Genomic DNA, 26367 nt, shown 5'->3' on the forward strand with positions numbered 1-26367 from the left:
TATTTTAAATAAGAGTACATTTGAAATAAAGAGTAAATACGGGATATATGAAATGTAAAAATAATATAAAATGCAACAGCATGTGAGCTACATATTCATGCATTTTGAGGTCCCCAGTTTTGGTGTCTGTCCTGTGTCAGTTCATTTTCGAATTCTCTCCATGACGTTTCAGAGTTCAGGAATTACTTGAACTATTATGTGACTGTGTGGGAGCGAAATGACAAACAGACCAGGATCAAATGCTGCAATATTTTCATGGGGATGGATTGGGGGAGGGGGGGTGTGTTATTTCGTTTTGTTTTTCTGAAACTGCCACAAATCATTGCAATGCAGCTCAACGTGTAAGGGACACGGCTGGATGTTGGTGATGCAAATAAGACGACATCATGCTTGATGCGTTTCCGCTCAAATAGCCAACAGTGCCAAAACAATGCTTGCAGACTGTACTCTGTTTAGTCTTCTGACCCTTGTCATCATATTAAACACTGAATCCAAAATGTTCCCACACAGCGGATTTGAAAGACGGCGGTACCTCTTCAAACTTGCTTCTCGTCTCGCTAGCTCCATTGTGGAACTGACAGAATATTTGTTTTTTAGCTTCCTCTCTCTTCCATCCTGTATTTGCATACAGAGGGTGAAAGGCGCCAGGACGATATTTGCATATAGATCACTGATAGGCTCAAGGATGGTATTTGCATACAGAGCACTGATGGGCTCCAGGATGGTATTTGCATACAGAGCACTGATAGGCTGGGGGTCGAGGGAAATTCTAAGACTGGGCTCTAGAGTTGTTCTGCGGGTCTGAACATTCATGTAGTCTGCAGCCAAGACGGTTTTGGAAATTGTAGGAAAATGAAAGGTGTATCTTAATACCACAGGTCCACCAACACCACTACAGCCTCTCCCAAATCCACCCACACCACAGCTCCCCAGAAACCCCCCAGACTTCTCTCAATTCAGTTCAGCTGAACTATACTTAAGACGGTCATGCCAATATTGCCAAAGCACAATAATGAAATAAAATACAAAAGCTGAACATTGTCAGTGGATCTTGGTGATGGCAATAATAATAAAGAGTATGAGAAACAAAATTAGAATAAAACTCCACTAAATAAATAAAATTATAGTTAATAGTCAAACTAGTTATGTTCTTATGCAGTGAGTTTGATGACGGGTCACACCGGTAGGGTTCAACAAGTTACTGTCCCTTTGGTTGGGGCATCTTGTTATAGTTATATTCTTATGTAGAAGAGAGTGCGTGACTGAGAATGAGTGAGCGTGCAAAGAAGAGAGTGTGTGAGAGCACACAAGAGACCCCAAAGGAAATGCTCTAAAGATAAAAAAAAAAAAAGTGTGCGGTTAGCCATTTCTTTCTCTTATATCTGCTTTTTTAAATACTGTCCCTGTTAACTTCGGTACACAGTACATCATGCTGTATTCCACAGGCCGACTCTAAGCTACTCTTGCAATGACTCCGTTGACTGGGGATCTGATTACAGTGTTCTAAATTAAATCCACAGTGTCATAAAAGGGCACTACAGTACAGAGATTAGGATTACACATAGACAGGGGTGGGGTTGGGGTGGACTAAAGACTAAACAAATAAATGAAGGGAGAAAAAAGGAACACGTAAAACCCAGTTAAGCAACACCGATTCCTCCAGCCAGCGTACACTACACACGGCCACTGCGTTGGGCTGCTCGGTCGTCAGGGTCTTCTGGGCAGAGGCTTCTGGGCTGTTTGGCTGCTGTCTCTGTCCTCTCCTCATTGGTGGTGCTGTACTGTCTGATACGATTGTTTGTTTTTCACCAGGGAGCAAAACACGGCATTTAGGGAGGGGGGGAGAAAAAAAAAAAAGCAGAGAACAGGGCGTCCTGGGCCAGGCGTCTGAGGAGTGGCTGCTAGCGCGTCTCTCTGGACCGTGATTGGCTCGGTGCTGCTGAGGTTTGGGAGCAGGATGGCACGTTGAAGGGAAGAGGAACACGTCAGGGGAGTGGGGCGGAAGTAAACTCCACCCAGCACCCACAGTCATGACCTCTACCTTCACAATTACAGTGTCCCCTCCACTCTCCCTCCCCGAAAATGAAAATGCAATGAGGGAGAGAGAATGCCTGGTAAAATCACAGTCCTTCTGTGCATGTGTGCATACTCCACTAACCACAGTCTCAACAAACATTCATTCTCTTACCTCACTGGATCGTACTGTGTCTCCCTCTACTCTCCACAACTGCTGTGCATGTCTGAGTGTGTGTGTGCGCGCGCGCGCGTGCAAGCTTGTTATGCGATGCACCTTTTTATATTCCCCTGCAACAGTTAAAAAGGAGCTCGCAGCAGTAAACTGCGAGGCTGTAAAGCTGCCAAGCCTTGAGGGTTTCTTACAGGCTTTGCTCATCACACCTTTGTTCTGCTGGACTGGTGACAGGAGCACACAGACACCCAGCAAGAAGCCCATTTCATTCTATTACAGCCTGGAGAGAAATGGTCCTCTCTAATCAAACAGCAGCAATAATACTGAGCACCCGTAATACATCGCTAATGGAGGCATTAATAACCTCAGAGAGGTGAGACAGGATGACAGACTGGGAACAGAAGGGCAGAGCAGGGCTGAGACCAGGACAGTCTCTGGCCAGGTTACGACAGGAATGGTGTCTTCAAAAAAAAAAACCAAAAAAACAAAAGCAGGTAATTTTAGCAGGTACTAAAATGGATCTATTAAACAAGTAACTATATTACAGAAGAACACAGTTACATTATCCAGTCAGTGGTTTGGGGACCTACAGAAATTCAAGTTTCTAAAACTTTATCCTGAAGTCAGTCTAGCCTTTTTCTCCACTACTGCAAAATTCCATTCTATTCAGCAGTATTTCTATGGTAACTCAAAAATCTCTTCACCAAACAAATGGCAAAATATAGACGCACATGTATTGTGTGTGTGCGGGTTTCATACACAAAGCATGCAGTGATGGTCAGACCAAAGAACACAGAAATTTTCTCATTTTAATATTAGTTTGCTTAGCATTCGCACTGATATTTCACTGCCTGCTGCCTGGCCAAAAAAAAAAAAAAAAAAAAAAGTCACACACTAATATTTTGTTGGACGGCCTTTAGCTTTGATTACGGCACACATTCGCTGTGGCATCGTTTCCGCAAGCTTCTGCAGTGTTACAATATTTATTACTGTCAACAGTTGAATTATGCATTACTAGGCATGATGGGTGCATCACTTCAGCCGCCTCTCTTCTTACCCTGATGCACCCATCACTCTAGAACAGGGTAAATCTGGACTCATCAGACCACATGGCCTTCTACCATTGCTCCAGAGTCCAATCTTTACGCTCCCAAGCAAATTGAAGCAGTTTTTGCCGGTTAGCCTCACTGACAAGTGGCTTTCTTAAGGCTACACAGTTGTTTAGTCTCAATCCCTTGAGTTCGCTTCGCACTGTGCATGTGGAAATGCGCTTACTTTCACTATTAAACATGTCCCTGAGTTCTACTGTTGTTTTTCTACGATTTGATTTCACCACACATTTAAAGTGATCACCGATCATTCAAGATTTTTTTCCGACCATATTCCTTCTTCGAAGATTTTTCCCCACTGTCCTTCCACTTTTTAAATAATGCATTGGATAGTTCTAAAGCCGATTTTAGTAGTTTCAGCAATCTCCTTGGATGTTTTCTCTACTAAATGCATGCCAATAATCTGACCCTTCTGAAACAGATTAACATCTTTTCTACGACCACAGAATGCGTCTTTCGACATGGTTGTTAAACAAATGAGAAGCTACTCACTGCATCAGTTTTGGTTAAACAACTTGTTGCCAGCTGAAACATAAATCACCCATGCAGTAATTATCCAACGGGAGGCTCTTACCCATTTGCTTAGTTAAACCCAGGTGGTAACCTTTTTTTTTTTTGGCCAAGCAGTGTATTTACCAGTGAACCAAAATACGTAAACAAGTCATATGAATGATCATATCCTGACTGGACAGCTTTATGACATTTTGCAACAATAACTACAACAGTGCAAACACTGCTCTATGCTGGGCTCAATGTACTGGTGGTGTTTGGGAATCTCTGGTGGTATTTTTTCCAGAAACTAAGAAAAGAGCACACCAAGAGCTGGTAAAGGGCAAAAGGAGTCAAAACTTACTGTGATCAGACCAGGGTTCACTTGAAAGCAGAGTGGCCAGACCAGGGTTCGTTTGAAAGCAGTGTGATGAAACCAAGGTTCATTTGAAAGCTGAGTGACCAGACCAGGGTTTGCGGAACAGAACCAAAGAAGACTAATCAGCAGACTCTCCGAACGTCACCAAAGAAGAGTGACACTTGTGATGTCAATCAAATGACTGACTTCAAGTGGTGTGAGCCAATGGCCTCACTCTCTCACACCCACACAGACACCCCCACCCCGCCCCCATGAATCCTCCAACCACAGGCCCATTTCACAGCCCAGCAGCTGTGCTAATGGCTTTTCTAACCTACAAGGAAGTAGCAGGAGGGGAGAAAGGCATGGCAGAGCAGAGAGGAAGAGAGCATGCCATCTCCACCCCCGGCTCCACCCACAGCTGGGGGGGGGGGGGTGTTCTTACATGTTACTGTGTGTGCATGGGAGGAGAAATAAGGACAGAGACAGGACTGTGCGTGTGTGTGTGTTTGTCTGTCTAAAAGAGCAGAGAAGAAGCAGAATGAGTTTACTAACAGACAGTTGATACAGCTGAAATGAGTGTGTTGTTATAGTCAATTACTGCATGACCTTTGAGAGAAAGTGTGTGTGACCACTCACTTTGAAGCTATGAAAAACAAAGCAGCTGGGGCGGGACACACCGCTCGAGGCAGGAGCGGCTTTGCTAGCCTCCTAGCCCCTTGTCAGCAAGGGGAAATAAGATTTTGCTTTATTGCTGCTCAAGCCCTCCAACACCATAATGGACTTTTAGCCCTGCACCATCATGCTCCTCACACGGCCCAATTCCTGGAGTCAGGGCTTACACCATCACAGCTGACTCCAGCGCAACCCCCACACCATCTTGGCTCTGATGGCCATCAAGAGTCTTAATGGATGACATGCTCCCAATACAGGCTGTAAATTTAGAAGTTGCAGATTATTTGGTAAAGAACTGTAGCCACTGTGCTGGCATGTTTTGCCCTGTTCAAACTGCTGTTAGATGTTCTTGGATGTAGCTCTTCAGGAGCAGGGTATGTACTATATCCTGGTGGGATTTCATAGCTAAACTAGAGGTTTTCCTTGGGTAACCGCACTGTCAGGTAAAAGCTCACCCAAGCACTTGTAAGGGACAACGGTGTGGGCGTGGCCCTTGCACTGCTTTTTGTCTTTTTTGCACCAGTTCTCAATCTTGATTGGTTGGTTGGCCTCCACCACATTTGTAATTTGCAGCTCAGGGTACATCTGAAAAAGAGCGAGAGAGCGAGAGAGAGAGAGAGAGAGAGAGAGAGAGAGAGAGAGAGAGATTTTAGCAGCAGTGGCAGTCAATGATCTATGCCTTACAATCTCCAGATACCATCTGCTCACGAATGAAACAAGCACACAGTGCAGCAATGCAGAAACGTATGAGGAGGGTTTTCACACTGCACTCTCTAACAGCAGATGAAAGCAGTATGTGTGATGTATTACAAGATAAATATTTTAATATGACGGGGAATAAGGGACAAACAAAATGAAGAGGGAGACAGTCAGATGTTATGGCCTACTCCCAGACTATCTTTGCAGTTTGCGGTTTTCCATACCCAGTCCATACATGGCTGTATGGCTGTATACCTATAGGGCTGTACGTGTGTCCTACTGCAGGGCTATACGGGTCCTACTGCATGCCTGTAGGATTGTACCTCCCCTCAGTGCTACAGCAGTGGCCCTATGCAGCGTTCCGTAGCGTGTCGCACCGTCTCACCTCCTGACAGTACTGCAGCACACCTTCCTTGGTTCCTACGCAGGTCTTGGTTCCAGAGGGGTCCGGCTCCCAGCGGCCCGTCTGAATGTTGACATGCATGTTGAGTTTCCCGCAGAACATGGCCACCTGTGGTTCTGCCACGGCGAAGCCCGTGCCTGCGTTGGCAGCTAGCGCCTGGAAGCAGAGGGACAGCAAGGGAGAAAGGAGACAAGAAACAGGTTTAAACCTTTTCACACCACGTGCCTCGGTCATTCAGATACACAGTAAATGGCACAGCCCCCTCAAAAAAGCACTGCATCAATTATCTGTTTGAGAGCAGGCCGTAGAAATTAGCTGAGAACACAAACAAAAAAATACAAAACACTTTAAACCACTTTTCACCATATAGCGTACATCATATGTTATAAATCTGCCATTTGCCATAGATTTAATTTCATTAACATTTGGGCTTTTGCCTCTTACACACCTCTGAACTGTGTTACTCAGCATGCACATGTGCATGCTGTTTTTTCTACAGTTTCCTGGACTTTACTTGCAGTAACTGTTAGTGTGGGGGTTTTATGTTGGATTAAATTACTGCTGGTGGTGGTGTAGAAAAAAAAGGAATTTAGAAGGATTTTCAGTTATACAAAAAACAGTTTATTATTTCACTGACCAGAGCAAACATTTTGCCTGCATAACACTTGGGGATATTGACCCACCCCTTCGTCCCCGCCTCGCCCCTTCCTGTAAACTGACCACACTCGTTCACCGAATTCCTCTCTTCCTTAAACAGGAACTCCTTCCTCCCATTCGTGATTAGGGCCAAAACAGGAGGAACGGCTAAAATCAGACAAACTGCGAGATCCAAACCCAGCTGTGCTGACGCGGTCCATCTGTATGATCAAAGTCCAAGTCAAATTCGTTTATATAGCACTTTTTACAACACGCGTCACAAATGGTGCCTTACAGATGAATGAGTCCAGATCAGCTGTTCCAGTAGGAAGATGATGAGCTCAAGATGCTTTTCTCAGCAGCAGAGGGGAGGTCACACACCAGCTCACACACAGCAAAACACACTGCTTTAGCGTTCGAGTTAATGGAACGACACGCCTCAGACGTGCCACCAGCTTCTTCTGATGGAGCTCATCAAAGGAGGGAGGAGGAGTAAGGAACACACAAGCGGACACGCACAGCATAGTTTGGGGGGGGGGGGGGGGTGCAGACAACACAATCCTGAAGGGAGGGAGCAGTCTGGCTTGGGACGTGACGTCCAAGACACCAGTTAGTGATTGTCACTATCAGGTGGGTGACGTACTCCATCTCCAGGTCCCGTGTGCCGAGACGAGTGGGGGTGGGGGGGGGAGGAGTCGGAGTGCAGAGGGAGGAGCCAGCATGCAGACAGAAGACAGGAGGACACAGAGGTCAGTCCCTCTGTATAATCCAAGGCAAAGCAAAGGACGAACATGCCCGTCACAGATGCCCATACAGGAACAGCATCGCCACCCCTCCCCCACGCCCTCCTTCCTGCTATTCTTCCACCTCTCCACCCCCCGCGTCAGTCCTCCCCCTCGCTCCCTCGCTCCTGCACCCAGTCGCCCGGACATGGGGAGGAGCAGGACAACAAAACAGAAGGGAAAAAAAAACTAACTAGAAAAGAAAGAAAGAGCAGGCCTTTGGCAACGAGCAGGGTGTGGGGACAAAACCTCTCCCGCCATATCTCATTCCCTCGCTCCCTCACTGCTTTTTATTCTGGTTTTTATTTGGTATAGTATATCACCAGTAAATGGATACATAGAGGATATAGATGGTGAGAGGTCTTCCCTCTGTGTGTGTCACAATCACATTTACACTCTGATTGCGAAAGACTCCAGTAATGAAGTATCATAATATAGCTGTTGCCCAACACCCATTCCAAAAAGAAGCCAATGTTGCGAGAGTGTGCGCGAGAGTGACTTGTTTGTCAGAGAGAGAGAGAGATTAGGACAATGACCTCACTAGTGGATACACAGGAACAAAAGATTCTTTGTGTACAGTGCTGGCAGTATGGGCTCTGTGTGTGTGTGTGTGTGTGTGTGTGTGTTTTCTTTTGTATGTGAGAGCTGGTAGGTCAGATTTGCTGCAGTGATGTCCAATCCAACCCATATTGCCAGCCCTCCACATACACAAAGACCACACATGCGCGCACACACACCTCTCACCTTCACCTTCCCTTTCCCTTCCTGAAGGAATATCAGCACTGGTGTGAGGGAATACCAGCACTTGTTCAAGGATATTCCCACACACTAAGGGAATATGTACACTGAAAGAATACCAGCACAGAGGGAATTTCATAAAGTCGTCTGTGTCCATTCAGCATTCTATGTTCTGGTGATTCCTCAGACTGACAGGAAACACACTCTGACAGCAACGAAACACCTGTCAAAATGTTCAAATGCGCACACACAGACAGAGAGAGAGAGAGAGAGAGAGACTGAGACTGAGAGACAGCAAGAGAGACAGTGAATGAGAGAAAGAGGAATAACGTGCACAATTATTACTGTTAGAACTGTTGACTGGGTTGGTCTTTTTTCCATAACCATTTTACCATGCTTTCTCTCTTTACTCCCATAGCTGACAGTAGCTGGACTGAACCACAGTGGAGTGCATTAATAACTGTTCTTATGGGCATAGTCCCAGTGCCAAAGCTGAACGAACACACACACACAAACAGATTGAGCATAGCTCATCTGGTAGTGGTAAACCCTTTCAGGCGTGGTCAGGTGTTTGAGAAGGAAAACATTCCAAAATTGGATGAAGTCACAGCAATAAAAAGTCATTGAAACTCCATAAAAAAAGAAAGGAAGAGAGAGAGAGAAAGAAAAGAGAAAGAGTGTGCATAACAACTGTGAGATGTGAACAGGGCACCATGTGCATGACCACACTGGATTTACACCAGGGGAAGACCTGGCTTTACTCACTTACACCACGGAACCTAAGAGAGCAGGTTACCGGCAGACAGACACACATACCCACACACTCACCCACCCACGCCTCTAAGTAATAGCCAACTATTACACAGTCCTGTGGGGCTAATCCTGTGTGCAGACGTTCAACCGTACAGTAAACTCCACTACAGACAGGGCAGTAAGACGCGACACAGATACACACATCATACCTAATGCAAAAACACAAAACACAATGCGCGTACACACGTCATATCCACCTGCACACACACACACGATCACTAGTGTCAGTCTGAATTCCCCTCTGTCTCTCTCTCTCTCCCGATCTGTCTGCATGTTATGTTCTCTGAGCCACCCGTCACGCAGGTGACCACAGCAGGAGACATTAAAGCACGCTGGAAAAGGATCAGAGCACAAGTCAGGACACAGGGCCTGGGGCCAGTACAGCACAATATGACTGAGCAGGTAATGATCCTCACATATTCTCAGTAAACACACAAGCACGCGCACACATGGTCAAAGTCAGCAGAAGCAAAGATGAAGTGAAACTTCAGACATTTCCACAAAAGCAATACTCAACCATAGCAAGATGAGGTCATCACAGACTTGTGCAAATGCAGACAGAGAGCCTCAAAAGACTGTGTACTAACACTAATCTGGTAAAGACAGAGGGCTGTGTGTGTGTGTGTGTGTGTGTGTGTGTGAGTGAGAGTGAGAGTCCAATTGTGGAACTACACATCTATTTTGCAGCTCTGCTTGGAAACAAAGTCAGTCTGGAACTCCCATCATTCTCATACAGTGGAACAGAAGTAAACAAGACACCTTAAACAGGCAAATCAGAAAAGGAGTCATCAGTACAAGCTTCCTCTTTGAATGGATATGACCAACTCCAGAACGAACACACACACACACACACATGATTCTCTAAACTGAAAAAATACTGATCATGTAAAATTTAGATCATTATTAGTGAATTATAGGTGGCCAAGAATGTGTTCAATGAGAGAAATGTGACGTTAAGATTACAATTAAAATCTAGTGTTTACACTACAATTACAAAAAGGTACTCTGCCTCTGTCTTAAGCGTACAGACAGTGTGTATGCCCAGGGGAAGACAGGATCAGAGCTTTGTATTAAAGCCAAGGACAAGCACATGATATGTAATCCCCACTCACACACTGCCCTATTCTCTCCAGCACCAGCCAGCTAATCACTACACTGCAGATCAGTTCAGTCACATTCCAGTGCCCTCCAGTTCGGTCAGGCTCAGTGCCCTCCAGTGAAGTCCAGTTCAGTCCAGTTCAATCAGGCTCAGTGTGCTCAAGCGAAGTCCAGTTCAGTCAGGTCCATTGCTCTCCAGTGTCAATTAATGATTTTTCTCCATTTCACTTCTCACAATCTGAACATCTTTTTGCACTTCTGTCTGACTTTATATACATTGCATATGGATGGGTGCAAGACAGACACAGAGAGAGAGCGCGAGCGAGAGAGAGCGCATGTTCTAGGAGGATAGCTGTCTCTTCTCTCAAACTCTTGAGTAGACATAAATGACGACTTGTTCCAGTGCCCTCGTCTCTATGGAAACGCTTCTACAAAAGCACCTCAGCTATTCATACAGAAAAACAAACAGAAGACAGACACAGAGAGAGAGAGAGGGGGAGATGAGTATGGTAGGGATGCTTATCTGAAAATCATACAATAAAATTCTCATAAGACCACAATACACACGCAAACTACAGTACTGATGTACATGAGTGCATTACATTTTTTCTTTTTTTCAAATTTAGAAATATCCTAAATTTAGATTTTTCTGGTTTTCACCTAAACCCACTGAAAAAAGGTGAGGTCATATTTAATACTTTTATTAAAACAGATAAAAACTGGCAGTCAGAGGCAGAGTATTAAGTGAACCATGTAGGTGTGCGCTGGGTGTTTCTCTGAGGTGACATTACCCAGAAAGAGCTGCCTGCTACATGTGAGGTTTTTTTTTTTAACACGTGAGCTATGGATCACAGCTAGGGCACACGTGAGCCATGATGTAATTTGAGTAATGATGTAATAATGCAGAAGTGTTGAAAACCAGGAGGAACAGCTGTAAAGGACACAATATGGCCATCTGTCCTATAGACAAGTCTGAATCTTCTCAAAATGCATTTACCTACATTCAGTAATACGTGAGTGAGAGATGTAGTGTGGGGGAGACACAGATGTCTTCACACACTTGCATAGAATAACCTTTCAGTTAATCCACCTGCTTTGGGAGATGCGCATGAAAGGCAGTCCTGGTGTATGTGTGTGTGTCTCAGTGAGGATCATGGTGTGAATAGTACACCATGTGTGAATAGTACACATGCATTTCAGACTGTAGACCCTTCACACAAGTAGACACCCCCAGACAGACAATTCCCCGCCCCTTACACACCACCTCCACATACACACACTGGCGGTACCCTCAGTCCCATCACACACACACACACACACACACACACACACACACAATCTCCCTTCACATAAACAGCTTGTGCTCCCTCTCACACAGACACACACTCTCTCGCTCAACCAGTCATCACAAACACACACCCTGTGGCGTTTCCAGCTGTCCAACCGTAGTACAGGATTACATCGGGCTTTTTCTGCCTCTCAGTAAGCATGGGCTTGAGCAAAACAAAGAGGAGGACCAAGAGAAAGGAAAAAGAAACCCTGCTTGCGCGCGTCTCCTTTCTTCTCAGCAAAGTCAGTTTTGGTCTCTTTTTCCCTCCTCTCTTATTGCAAAGAACTTTTATTAGGTTTCCTGAAAATGACTACAGCAGTTCAGACCCAAATGAAGAGGAGGAATTAGCCGAATCTGAGGCTACTGTTCTGCAACCCAGCCACCTGGACGGGATTTCAGAGTGGTTGGAAAAACAAGTGTCCAGGCCAGACAATCTAACACTGAGCACAGCACTGTTTCAGCAAGATGAACTCAACTGGTCCACCGTTCCCAAGCGAAAGACATCATAGTGGTGGCACTGTGTGGACTTTAGGCAGAAAACGGGAGGACACAACATTAAATGACGACACATCTCAGTATTACCTTTTTATAATTAGTAATCATAAGTAATCAGTTTAAGTTGCTTGAAAGAATAGCATTCTGCTTTCTAATAAGCACTGCAATAAGAATAACAAACTGTAGTTATAAACTACAGTAACAATAACAGCAGTTATAATATGGTAGACTACAGAAACCACAGCAGTAATATGTTAATATACTATGGTAATGTCTACAGTTACAGAAGTACCACAGAAATAACGAGATACTTTAGTTTACATTGTTACTGTAACAACTACAATATAATAGCTACAGGAATAAAGCAAGAATATATGATAAACTATAATACAGTAATAGGATATAAACTGCAGTAACAATTAAAGCAATCAAGTATTAAATTACAGTAGCAATAACTACAGCTATATTAATAGTTACCGCAGATTATATTTTCAGATGTCACAGAGTTAAAGGTGTGGGGTTGTAAGCTCGTGACATTTGTATTCTTTAGCTAGGTTACAACTAGCTCCACCTATAAACATCCACAACGGTTAGAAAAGCTGGAGGTGTTACTGCACTCACTTTACTCTGGGAGAAGCTACCAACACATGTGCACATGACAAGAGGATGTTTGTGTAATATCTGGAGCATGCATACACCCACGCCCCCCCCCCCCCCCCCCCCCCCCCATCATCATTCAGCAGTGCTCTGATGACTGATGAGAGCAGCCTTTCATAGTACACCCAAGTGTCCTCCTAAAGCGAGTGTATCAGGTTTTGCCTCACCAGTCTCTTCACCCTAGCTTCACTTAGTCCCTAGTTTCTCAGTTTCTCTCTCCCTCATCATCATCATCATCATCATCATCATCATCATCATCCTCTTTCTCCCTCTTGGCCATACGATCCCCTTGGCTGCCTTTATCCGGCTTAGCGAGCATGTGGCTATCAGAGGATTACATTGCCGACATCACCAGGCCAGATGTTAATGACTGAAATCTCCACAGCCCATTCTCCTAACCCAAGACCACACTGATGGTGAAACTGCCAACTTCATCTCCAGTCAAAAACCCACAGCCAAACATGACCTGCTCTGTCCGTCCCCAGTGTTCTGCTCGCGGTTAAATATAGAACCTCTCACCACACGTGCTCCTTTACATCACACTAACCTCATGTTTTTTTAGTTTTTTTTTTTTTTAACGCCCTCATTATCACCTCTGTCCGTCCGTCCTGCACCCCCAGACCTCTCTCTTCCTCCTTCCAGGGAGGTGTTATGATGGAGTTAAAACAAGACTGACAAATGAGCTAGAGGAATGAAGTCAAACAGGCTGACACACCCCTCACACGAATACAACCCTGCAGCATGTGCATCACAACAAAGAGTCATTACCTTGCTCAGAACTAAATCCTCCCGTTAAAGGAATATTGCATCCACGGCTAACCACGATGAGATCAAGATGATTGCTTCACATAAATGACTTATAGCTGGTCCTGGTTAGTGCTCATTAGCTACTATGCACTCTGCCATTCAGAATGCTGGGACTCCACTCAGGGCAATTGTTCAACCGCCAAGTTTAATCTCCGATCACAAACCAGGAATGTGAGGAATGGTTCATTCAACTGCTGTAGTGGTGCAGAATATGCCGGGGACGAGGTTCACAGAGGTTCTGGAGGAGGAGGCAGGGGTGACATTCAGAACAGCGCGGACAGAAACATCATGGAGAAAGCCACTCAAGGACAGAGCATCACATCGATTCCCCTGCTAGAATGCAAGGAAGAACAAGAGAGTAGAAGCAGTGCTGTGCGCGAGTGCGCGAGAGAGCTGGAGAGAGTCAGAGAGAAGAGGGGTGATGTTGCCAGTGCCTCACACGCGCACAAAACAAAAACAAAAACAAAAAACCTGGAACTAGGAAAGATAAAAAATCATGAGAAAGAAGAGAAGATATGGTAGTGGGAGACAGGGAGAAACGGGCAAAGAGAGAAAACAGAGGAAGAGGTGAAGCAGAAACTGGAAGAAGAATTAAAAAGGAAAAAAAGAGAACAAAGGAAAGCAGACAACACACCTGCAGAGAGATTCCACAGCCTCGCGGCCTCCTTGCACACGTACAGGTACATTCACACTGCATGCACAGTGCGAGTTAGATTCTATGCTCTCTCCTGCCGTCTCCTCGTTTTCCCCAACCATGAAGACAAGCAGGGTAAGCAGCTCACGCTGCCTCACTGATCCTCCAACTATTGCCTCAACAGGCATTAAACAGCAGGGGAAATGCACAGACAGAGACACACAGACAGACACACTACTCTGAAATGCTTGCTTGAGGTGGCCCAGGGGTGGCCTTGTGAAGAGTCTGAAATGTACTGTGTAGCGATGGGTTCGTTCTGGCCATGTGGATCTGTATTACACATCTTGACACTAATCTTACCCGACCAAGACACTATGTTCACCCCACCGTGTGATGGCACAGGGATTGTCACCAAATCACATGAGTGTGGAAATAGATGCGTGTATGACGAGAAGCTAGAGCCAGGAAGAAAAAAAAAAAGTGTGAAACACCGACAATGACAAACTGTGCGATGCAAAGCGAGAAATTAGTGATACCAGGAGAGGTAGAGGCGTTACAGAAATTAAATGAGATGACGAGCATTTAACAGCGTTTTAGTCAAGTCAGCCCAATGCACAAAAGTGTTGCAGTATGTGTCCTGCAACATAACTGTGGTGTTGCAGGAGCAAACTGAGCTCTTGGACTTTTTGTTCATCACAGCTGCATAAGGCTCACAGAATATAATCACACACACAGCTTCGTCCACATGTGTTTCCAACTATCTCCCATCTCCTATGAAAAAGGCGTGATGATCTGCATCTAATGCCCTACTTCGATAACAAACCCACTCGTCAGTCGAAACACGATCCGCTCTCTCGCCATCTCCAGCTACCCAAGTAACAACATAGCCTTCAACTGAGGCTGAGTTTTTAAAGGATTTACAGCAATCTTTTTGACAGACTCAAGCTGGCTGGCCTAAGCATTTCCACTCACTGACCGAGTCCCATTGCTGAAACACACACACATACCAAGAATCTATTTCTTAATCTAGTTAACATTATCTAATGAGCACTGAACCGTAGCAGGGACATTTGGTGGTACACACTGAATTAGCCCACTTTGGGGGTCATTTTAGGATAATTAAAGAGGTGTTACTTCATGTATGTGTATATCCATTCTTGAAATATTACTGTAGAAAGCAACCAAGCTAAACAAAGAGGTGTGAGGACATACTGTGGCATAAATGTGTTTGCACCTTTGTAAATACTGGCCATATATAACCAGATACATTCTTTACGTGGTAACAATATTTCAGCTACCAGTTACGAGCATATGGGTCTTTCCGCATTCAAAGAGAAGAGCTTGGTGTGATTTTAAATAACTGACCATATAACAACAGGACAGACTAGACCGTAAGGACTTTGATATAACTTGGTCGTTGGATAAACTGTCATTTATCTGCAGCTTGCTATGGCAGTTAATGTCCGTCACATTTCAACATTAACATTAGCTAGCCAGTAAGCAGAGTTGGCGCTACATTTGTTTGCAAGTATCCATCATTTACATTGTGCTAAAATAGTGTCGCTTCATGTGGATGTGTGTTATTTTGGTATTGCTGTAATAATAAACATCTATGAACGATTGTGAAGATGGGTTATGGACATTTGCTACAAACTGGCAATATTCCTCTCAACTATTTTGCACTTCACTTAGCTAGCTAGCCGCATAATGCACGTTCATGTTGAACCTTGCCAGTAGCTAAATTTCAGTCTTAGCAGCACTGAGTGATAGCAAGTAACATTTGGTGACAGGGAGGTTGTTTGGTATGTACCATTGCTGGTGTATGTCCACAAACTACATTTTTACTGGCTGAAAGCCACCCTGTTGAAAATGGGCATGGGTAAAAGGTCTTTACAGTAGTCAGATAGGCACCAAGTAGGTTAACTAAAGTCAGTCATTCACTTTAACTGTGTCCTTATTTGAATAGTGAATACATGCTAGCTGGCAGTATAAAGTCACTCAGTGAGAGCAAGAGGCATCCAGCTACAGCACAGCAGCCAAGCCCCTAAAAAGTGTTTGCCAAGTGAGAAATGTTACATGTAAATGCATGTGTGTGTAGATAGATAGATAGAGATAGATACACACACAAACATTATTTTAAAAACTAACATTTTTGTTAATAGTACCAAGTTTTACAAAAGAATATAAAACAATCAAGTTTATGAATGCTTTTTCTGTAATGCTAACCACATAAATGGGCCTAATATTATGTGAAGTTAGCAAATTACCTAGCTATAGCCAACTACTACTGATGTTCCCACTAAATAAAACATGCTGTTGTGATTGTTTACCATTAGCTAGGCTCACTAATTGGCTAGCTAATGATCTTCCGATTGCCAACATGCTCACAAGAGATCCAAGTGACCACATATTTAGCACTATAGCTGTGGCTATAGGTGAACTAATATTTTGGTATGCTATACTGCACATTCCTTTTTAAGAGAGCAGGCCTCTGGGAACAAAGACATTTTTCTCAGCAGTAAAACACAGAAGACACTCCATTCTATATCTTCCTCCAGGGACTTCCACAGGTTGCAGATATTGTGCTGTTGACACATGTAGTTAAGTGGATGGTGGTCCACTAAAACTAGGCTTACCTGGATGTTTTATGAAGACATTTTAAGCATAGATAAACTAAATCCGACTAGCACTGATTGCACTTTAATGAGCCACCAATAATCAACGCAATGTGCTTCCAAGGTTCAATATAGAGATTCTGAAGTTGGAGATCATGACATCATGTTGATCTGTTAGTGTTACCTGTGAGGAAACCAGTTCAGTTGGTTAGCCATTTGGCTTCAATGACGATGAGATGCACACACACAAACACAAAAACTCTTCTTTGAGAAATGGCCTACAGTTTTTAGTGTTCTTTTCTGCCTCCAGTTCCAAGAATGGTGGGTAGGAGAGTGAAATGTATAAACCCTCTCTGGAAAAAATGTTCTGTGAAGACACATACAACAAACCAGAACACACCCTGTAGCTACAGTCACTGGCCATGTTTCGAGGTACCCAGTGTTCCAGGTTCACATGGACGACAGGCTGGAGTTACTAGATACCCCCGTTCTAGGCTTGTCATGATACCAAAAGTTTGACTTTGATACTGATGCCACGTGTAGTATCACAATTCTCCAAAACGATACCTTGGCATAAACATCCCACAAAAGTCCTTCCATTGTAAATTTGTAAACTGTAAAACTGTAAACATAAAACACTTATGAGATTGAGAACAGAAAAAAATATATATATATATTATTGCAAAGGACTGATCTTTAAATGGAATCTTGCTAACTAAAGCAAGTAAAATTACTATATAATAAACTATTACAAACTTTCTTCTGTAATTACGTTAAGGAGCTTCTTTGCCTGTTTAAGGTTCTTAGATAGGAAAGCCAGTGTGTCTGATCTTTTATTAGCCTTTGTTCTCCTTCGACTTCTGTTTAGGCTTCTTTGGAGTTTGCCATATTTTGCGTGTGTCTAACACAGATGTCGTGGCAGACTGACTGGATGAAGCAGAGTTCTGAGTAAGAAAAATAAAGAGCAAGAACATCGTTCATACCAAGCCAAACTGCACACCCGATGCTACGTTTTAAACTCCAGCATTTTACAGTTTAGAATTAGCCCGCAAAAATGTAACAATTACGTAGACTGGTGTTAAATGCTTGATGGCGTATTTGCGACGGGAACGCGTGAGCATGAGCTCACATGACAGGACGAGTGGCTAATTCTCTCAAAAACAATTCAGTTCTCAATGGAACATTTCCATCATCATTTAAGAAAATGCAGTCGTTATATCTGATAACCTGTTGTCTTTTCGGCTCTCAGTAGAGGTCAGAATACTTCTTGACCAAATACTCACCCAAGTTGCTCTTGTGGCTTGCCGTTTTGCAGTGGAGAGATTAACACCTTTTACATACTGGTGTTGTCGTATACGTTGTCTGGCCATCTTCATCAGCGATGTAGGCAAAATTAGTCGCATATATGAGCTCGTTTTCCCCACGAGTCACGGACGTGAGAAAGAATATCTTTCATTTTCAGCGTAGCCAAGCTCCCTACCTGGTTTAGCCAAGCTAGTTAGCTTACTGCTCCGTGGCTCACGTGATTCGCCATTCAGAGTCAAATTTGCATGCGAAATTTGAATCGCATACCCAGAATACCGATTCAGAATTGAAAAGTTTTGAAAAGTTTCAGAGTCGAATCATTTGCTACACTGTTTGCTAGGTTCACCTGCGGATCAAAGGTGCACAGGCTGGAGCATCTACGGTCAAACACGTTTCTTCTCGCACTCTCCTCCACACTTTGCACTGGGCATTAAGAGGCGTGTTTACTGCTGTGGCAGACGCTCTTATGCAGTGACATATTTAGCAGTATAACTGTCAGTTTATGTATTTTGTTGGGGTCAGCATAACTGCTGGGCTGAGAGCAGCAACCCATCAAAAATACAGAGTCATCAGCAAAAGATCTAGAAGGTGGCAAATGCAAACTATGTCAACAGACTGAATATAGACTACCTGTCCACCCACAAGCTGTGTGTATATTCGTATACATATATGTATTAAACCAGGCAATTTATTGTTTCTAGACATGCATGTGTGTCTGTGTGTATGCTTGCTTTTTTATGGACTGCTGTTGTAGCCGCACATACAGATGTTGACACTCAGGTTTTTCTTTCTCTCCCATATTTGTTTACATGCATATTTTCTATAACTCTGAAACATGAACTCCCTTTTCAAAGCGAGGAAACAAAACCTGTGTTGTAGTCCCGTTGCATTTGTCCGTGATCAGACCTTACTTTGGTGAAGGTGAGCCACACACACACACACACACACACACACACACACACACACACACACACACACACGAACGTGAGTTCAGGAAGGCACACTGGCAGTGACACCCAGGTGAGAGCTGCACTTCACCACGGCTGTCAGACTGGCCTTCATATGGCTACTACTGACTGACAGGTTCTTTATAAATGTTCCTTCCTTTGACCTTGCAGGCCAGTCATTGTTAAGGTTATCTGTCTCTCCCTCCCCCCCGTAGCTCTCTGCATCTTCTACAAATGCTACCTCAGCTGAGTGCAGTGTGTGTAATGTTACAAAATGATGCTTCTCCCCTCCCCTCCCCTCCCTGATGGTGTTTTAATTTCCTCTCACCTTCTTTGCACCATCACATAACCACTAAACGCAAGAGGGGATTTCCTCTTGTTCACCATTCCCCTTATTCAGTGCTTGCAGGGAAGACGGCACGTGTCTGTGTGAGTGCCTGTCTCACAATCACAAACACTCTGTGTGGGCGTACGTTTGTGTTTTCATAGGCCATGGAACCTAGCTGTTGTTTTCTCCATAACAGGAGGGTCAATAAATGCCAGCCCTGCCAAATCAACAAACCCATGCTAGCAGAGCCAATGAAAACAGGACTTTTTTTCCCTGCCTCCAGCCAGGAGAGAAGCAGGCAAATCACAGCAGTGTCAGGAACCTACTCACAGCCCCCACCCTCAATACCACTGAGCCCAACAAGGCCCCTGGTCCCTGAAAAGGCATGCGACAGGAGCCGACATGTCACTGGAGTTCAAATTGCTCACAGCAGAACAGTGTTATGGCCTACAACTATGGCCATGACAAGACACAACAACTGGACCTAGGGGTGTAAATGCAGACACATGGCACAAGCAGAGAGCTCAGCCTACAGGCGTTTGAGCTCAAGCCAAAGTTCTCCGGGAGTGAGCGCACACAACGAGAAGCAAGTCCCCTCTCCAGCTGCAGTCACGCTTGTAATTATAAGCAAACGAAAACACACACAGGCACGCAAACCTAGCCCCAACCACTGAAACAGCACATGCACCAAAGACATATACTGTTGAGGAGAACCTACTGTACAGCATATGGTATTCAAACAGAAACAACATACACATAAGAATATATCCACACACAAAACACAAGATGCTCCATGCTCCTGGCTATAAGGAGATGATATTTTATTCATATGCAAACACATGGAGGAAGGATGAGTCACCATGAGCAGATAATGATGCAGACAGATACACACTCACTCAGGAAAGGGCAGGGCTCAGCACTCAGCAGTCAAATCTGAAGGCATCACCAGATAAAACATTTTTGAAGCAAAAAGATTTACACAATTTTCCATATGCTCAATCGCAAGACTATGACAATCACATAGATCACAAACGCCTGTCTAGGTGACACACAACGGCCCTGTGCTACTGATGTTTTTATATACCACTTTACTCGTGTAACACTATTAGTGCTTACTATTAATCTGCATTAAGTAAAATGGAAAGTGCATGCACTGGCTGTGTGTGTGTAGTATTTTATATATATATATGGCCTCTGTTTCAATCCTTAAAAACGAGTAATGCAAAGATTGACAACCCCTGAAGGAAGCAGCAGCCAGCTGTTTGTAAAAGGCCATGAGTGCTAAAACCACAGTAAGACTTTGTGTTTTTTGCTGCTTTGTCATGACACATCCTATTCATTTCAATGGAAAGGTTCTGACGCGACCGTGCCATGCATGACGGGTTCCCGCGTGCCCAACATAAGCCTTGCCTCATGGCCAGAAAGTTCAGATTTCAACTTTATGCAAATGACTATTGCCGCTGCACTGCATCTAGCCAAATCGGGCAAGAGGAGAAAGGTTCGTTTGATGAGTGTTACAATGAATCCTTGTCAAACATGGAGAAGTTATCAATGGCAGTTTCTGGATTTCTAGGACTACAAATTGCATCGATTGTGTTTTAGAATGACAGCAACGAGTGTAATGTAACATGCTGGTAATGGATCACAAGCACAGTTACAGGGGTGCTGGCCATCTCAGAGTAAACTGTAAACAGGAAATTAAACAAGCCCCAGTCAAGCATCTCCCCTCATTAATATTTAATATCCAACATCAAATCAACATTCATTGTTTCAATATGTTTTACATGTTTTGCAACTATAAAAAGTGATTTTAAAGTGGTTTCAAATTTCAAAAATGATTAGTACAATATAATCATTATCAGAATTTACATTTATGGCATTTAGCTGACGCTTTTATCCAAAGCGACTTACAATTATGACCGAGTACAACTTGAGCAATTGAGGGTTAAGGGCCTTGCTCAGTGGGCCAACAGTGGCAACTTGGCAGTGGTAATCAGCAACCTTCTGATTACAAGTCAGGTACTTTAACCACTGAGCTACCACTGCCCATCAGAACCCTCTGAAATTTGACATGAGCAGGACAATGCCTACACACATGCTTACAACAAAACACTCCATTTTCCATGACATCTTACACATATTTACTGCTACTTATAAGAGGTTTTTAGCAAAACATAAAGCTTATGTACATTACTAACAAATTCAATTGCACAGCAAAACAATATGTTAATAGGCTAAACCTCTAGGCCCAAAACCCATTTACTTAAAAATAATAATAATAATAAATAAAAAAATAAAAAAAAATTATTATTATTTTTTTTAAAGCATTGGACTTCTACCCTGTGTACACCACCGATCTTCCTCTCTAGCCATGAGAGTGAGAGTCAGACTCAGTAATCAGATCCTGGCTCACTGCATCCCTGCTGGTACAGATGGTGCCTATAGAGAGACTTACAGTGGAGTTGGCTGTGTATGCAGAAAATAATTAGACACACACAGGCACATACACACACGCGCACATAACCCAAGACAGAGATCACACAAGCAGGGGTTTGCCTGACAAGTTCTTTAAATTTATCACTCTCCAATATCACATTATCTCCCCTGCTGGAAGGTGAGGATGAGCGAGAGAACAGCATGCGAGTGCCAGTGTGAGCGTGTGTGCCATGAAACTAAAGGTCCTGAACCCGCAGACATGTAAGGAATAGAAGACAAGATCTGACAGCACCATAGAGACGTCACTAAAACATTGGTGATTAGGTTTTCAAATGTGTGAAAAGCCTTTACAACAGCTGTCACAGGGCTAGGCCAGGGTAACTGTGTAAAATAAGTCAGGCTGAGATCACACATTGAGGCATGTTTGTGCATGCTTGTTGCTGGTAATTACTATAGATATAGATATAGATATATAGAGAGAGAGAGAGTGAGTGAGAGTGTGTGAGTGAGTGTGTGAGTGTGTGTGTGTAATATGATGTGCATGTGTGTGCAGTAAGGCTAAAGCAAGCTAAGCAGGTTCGATGCCTCTTCGATGCCAATACGACTAATGAAGAGAAAAGAGCTGAACACACAGCTCAAATGTGTGGATCAGACTGACCACAGGAGACTCTTCACAGGAAAGAACATGACATACTGTCATAAACCAGATTCCATCCACAGAGAAACACACCAACACTTTTCTTAGCGAATAAATACTAACCACCGAATGGTCACTGTTGTACATCAAGGTCTAAAAGCCATCGAGCACGGGTTTTGCAGACCCTAGCTCTAGTCCAGCTCTGCGCAAGCCCCTCTGATGTCAGACTCTCATATGGTCATCCATGAACATCTAGAGAGGCATGAAGATGGCTCCTGCGTGACACCTGCCTGTATACATCTTCACAGTTGTCTGTCTCTCTAGCTCCTGTCTCTCATCTTTCCTGATAAAGTAGACATGCACAGCAGTACCTCTCTGCCATAGTCACATAACAACCGGACAATTCACTCCCACTCGATGGCAAACAATGGGTCTTCGCCAGGAGCCAGTCGGCTCTGCTGGGTGCAGGGCAGTCTCAGAAAGCCCTGACACAGTCTGCCTGGGGTGACGCTATTCATACACACCTTGTGCCATCAGAGACTGCAGAAGCCATCAACCACTAGCAAACAAACATGGACAGGATGACAGACATTCACCTACTCTATTTGAAAATGGCAGAAATGCCTGCGTGTGCATCAGCCAACAACTCAGGACCTCATTAGAGGGAGCAAAGCTGGCCAGCACATGGCCCTGTCATATCAAGTGTACTATTTACATCCTAGTTTACACACAGCCTCTCTGTCTGTCTCCCGGGTGAGCTCCGCACAGTGCAGCCCGCAGGCCTGCTGGTCTGGGGCACGACAAGTTTTTACATTTTTTAAGACGGTGACACTCGCCAAGTTTGGCATCAAGGAGCACAGTGCCACGAGCCGAAAGAAACTCCGGTACAGGCCCAGAAACAATGCCATCTTCCCTTTAAAGTGCTTCCACTTACATGACAAAGTTGATTTTTCTATTCTTCATACAGTCGCTGTGAAACGTACCATTAGTGCTAAAGCAGGATTAAGCATTAACTAGGTTTTCTAGAAGGTTCTGTGACAGGCCAAAAGTTATTTAGTCAGAGAAGAGCAGGGAAATGTAATGGTGAAAACACAGTTTAAGGGGTGTTGTGTGGACAACACCCAGAGCTAGAACAGAAGAGGAATTACGGCATTTCCATACAGTCATAATCAACAGAACACACTCATAGTAAACAAGTGCATTGAAATTCAACATTCAGCTCTGAGCAAACCATTTTAAAGACTTTAAATATTAACCTATGCGTCTTCTGGTAATGGGATCTTTTACTGCCCCAACGCCCCAATTTTCCTTTTTTTCAAACATTAAACATAAATACAATGAAAAGCTAATACTCCGAGGGTAAAGAGTGCACTGTGTATGGGGCGCAGAGAATTAAGTTAGAATTATTTTAATAGAAAATCTTTTGAAAGTCAGTCAGCGAGTGTGTTGTGTGGATTTATTAATTTACTAAACAAACACACGCACGCGGACGTGCGCACATACGCCCGACTAGGGAACAAGCAATACCACACCAAAACTCACACGCGCCTCACAGAATCAACAGCCACACGACACAATCCAGCCGTTGCAGCCTAGACGGGATGTTACACAAACACTGCCATAAACCAAATAAGATAACACATAGCCAAGCATGCAAAATAAGTTGGATGGAGGGAGAGTGAAAGGGCGCAAAACGCCAACCCTGCCCAGGAAGTGGCTGAGACATTGCGCCAGTGTGATGTTGGGATCACACTGCAAGCGGCACGTCGGATCATAAATCTGCAGCAAACTTAAGCTCGACAATCCCACGCGCCACGGTATGCGATTCTGCACACACAACCAAATCTACCGCTGCCCGGAAATAAAGCAGCCGTCTTTTCACCTTTACTGCGTAGCTACATACCCACAGCAGGCTTGACCACGTGCTGGGAATACAAGACAGAAGGCATTTTTCATTTAGGAATTTTGCCAGCCGGCCATCCTCTAAATAGGAACCTTTGCCTCCGGCGGATATTAGATCAGCGCAGTTTGGAGACACAGGATACGTCGATCCAACAAATCACACCCTTTACTGCATAACTGACAGAAAATGCAGCCTTCAAAGAAATGCGAGACTCTCTAGAGTATTGGTTTCATGTCAAGTAATGGGCAAGTTTTCATCTTCACTGCTGAGCTCTGAACGCCTGTAAACCGAGGCCTACACTGAAATAAACCATATCGGTTTATTCTGAAATAAGACATATCGGGTTAGCAGTATTGCAGGTCTAAACGCAGGTCGATGACTGCAGGTAAACCATGATGACAATTTAATTGTTGCGGTCTTTTTGCACAACAGACTACGACACTTTTACCAAATATTTTTGGCATATTTTCAGACGCGTCAAGCCTCCGGGCATGGGCGACCACTCAGTCCGTGATCAAACGGCGCAAAGTCGGCAGGAGCGATAGCACGAGCTAGAAAAACGGCACGAGACATCACGGTGGATCGTTTCTTGGCGAGACATGTCACTGCTGTTTGGTTCTTTAAAACGTAGCTGGGGTGGGTAGGGTTTCTTCGTTATAATAACTGACCCACGCTCGGACAAGCAGATATAGGGTCCCTGATCTCAATCAATCCCAGAACGATTTCGTTCTTTCAAATATTAATGTTACGGCGTATTCTCTAGTCGATATACCGCCATCGACGGGAGCCTGCACAGCCATCTCATTCCCACAAATCGCCAACCTTCACTAAGTTAAAGAAGAGCAATTCACACTGTTCATCAGTTGGCATCTTGACCAAACATTCTTGTATAAAAAATAAACTATTTTTCTTTTATTGCGTGGCCATCCTAGAGCAGAAGTAAATGGCTTTCGGCGCTAATTTAATAATCAAACCGGGCCGACATTACAAGATAAAACCCTGAGTTGGCTCGTGAAATAATACAGCGAACGCGCGCCGTGTCTCGCACTCTGACGCGTGACGCTTATTCTGTTGCGAATTGTCGATATCACGCGCTAAGCAAATGGGGCCATTAAATCGTCTCGTTAATGTTCATTAATGAGATAATCTAGCTATGAACATGGAAGATTTACAACAAAGTACGTGAAAGCTGCGACAGGCCCCAAAGCAAACGGCAAACCAGTAATTAACAGTTTTGTTTCAACCGGCCGCGCTTGTTAAAATAAATCTGTAGCAGCCTACCTCGATATATCCGGCCAGACTAGGGACAACGATGCCCAAAATCAGGACAGACACGGCCGGGACTGAACCCATCTTCCGAGGAGATATCCGCTTCTACTTGGTGGAAATTATTCTTGACTGTGTTTCACTACAATAAAACTACGATAGCGTAATAAAACAGCTAAGGCTAAGGAACTGTTCCCCGCTCAGAGAGCAACGAGTCCGGCGATCCTTGTTTTTCACGGGAACCCCGACTGCGCGTGTCCTGTCTCGCTCACCACGGAACGCACTGCGATGTCCGCCCGTCCTCGCGCCGCCGCTCTGAGCAGTCAGAGGACCACGCGCGCCCCCGGGCGGCTCGCCCGGCCTTTACCGGAAATTAAGTCATGTACGATTAATCGCCATCGGCATTCGGTGGAGTAAACGTAGCAAAGACATACCGTAGTGTGATATCCATAGGCCTTACCTATCGTTACTTTGTATATAACATTTATTGTTATTATTATTGTTGTTGTTATCTCTGTTACTGTTGTTATTCTTATTTAGTGCATATGCCACTCAAGCTCTTTCAGACTCGTAGTTGTTGCCAGCCCTTCTAAATTAATTCTGGTTTACGTGTATCGTTCTTATCATTGTGCTTTTGGTCTATATTATAAGTTTCAGCAGGAAAATCCTTTTCGCAGTGTAACCATATATGATAAATATATTCACAAATTTTCCTCTGAATGCTTCCGGTTGCTTCCTTTTACAAAACCGTCATCTAAAAGTTTCTTCCCTGAGGCAATCATCCTAGTGAATATAATTTTATTGGCTAAGTCTTATGTTCCGAAATGTAAATTCTCAGGTAAAATGGCATTTTTTGTTACTTTTAAAAAAGGAGATGGAATGTTAAATTAATCCAGACCTCTTTAAAACAAAAGCTTTAAATATTATTAAAGCATGTATGGACTGTAATATTTTTGTGTAGTTTTGTATATCCCCCAACAAATGTATATATGTGTGTACTTTTATAGGTATATTTCAGA

At 44.0% G+C, this 26367-nt stretch overlaps 1 protein-coding gene across 7 annotated transcripts in view; it reads right to left on the minus strand.

The window, feature by feature from the left end:
• The window catches only part of aplp2 (amyloid beta (A4) precursor-like protein 2), a 43410-nt gene extending 17757 nt beyond the window's left edge, over positions 1-25653 (minus strand). For 5 of the 7 annotated variants that reach the window (XM_027023679.2, XM_027023676.2, XM_027023673.2 and 2 more), the window contains exons 1-3: positions 25364-25652; positions 5904-6077; positions 5275-5404 (exon numbers count right to left, since the gene is read on the minus strand). In XM_027023679.2, the coding sequence (XP_026879480.2) occupies positions 5275-5404; positions 5904-6077; positions 25364-25435 (376 nt within the window). In that variant the 5' untranslated portion in view covers positions 25436-25652. Of the gene's footprint in view, positions 1-5274; positions 5405-5903; positions 6078-25363 lie in introns of all 7 variants that reach the window. The other 2 variants (XM_027023677.2, XM_027023674.2) reach the window with 2 other exon arrangements.
• Between the last annotated feature and the right edge of the window lie 714 nt (positions 25654-26367).

Source organism: Electrophorus electricus, chromosome 4 (genome assembly GCF_013358815.1).
Source record: "Electrophorus electricus isolate fEleEle1 chromosome 4, fEleEle1.pri, whole genome shotgun sequence".
Lineage (NCBI taxonomy): Eukaryota > Metazoa > Chordata > Actinopteri > Gymnotiformes > Gymnotidae > Electrophorus > Electrophorus electricus.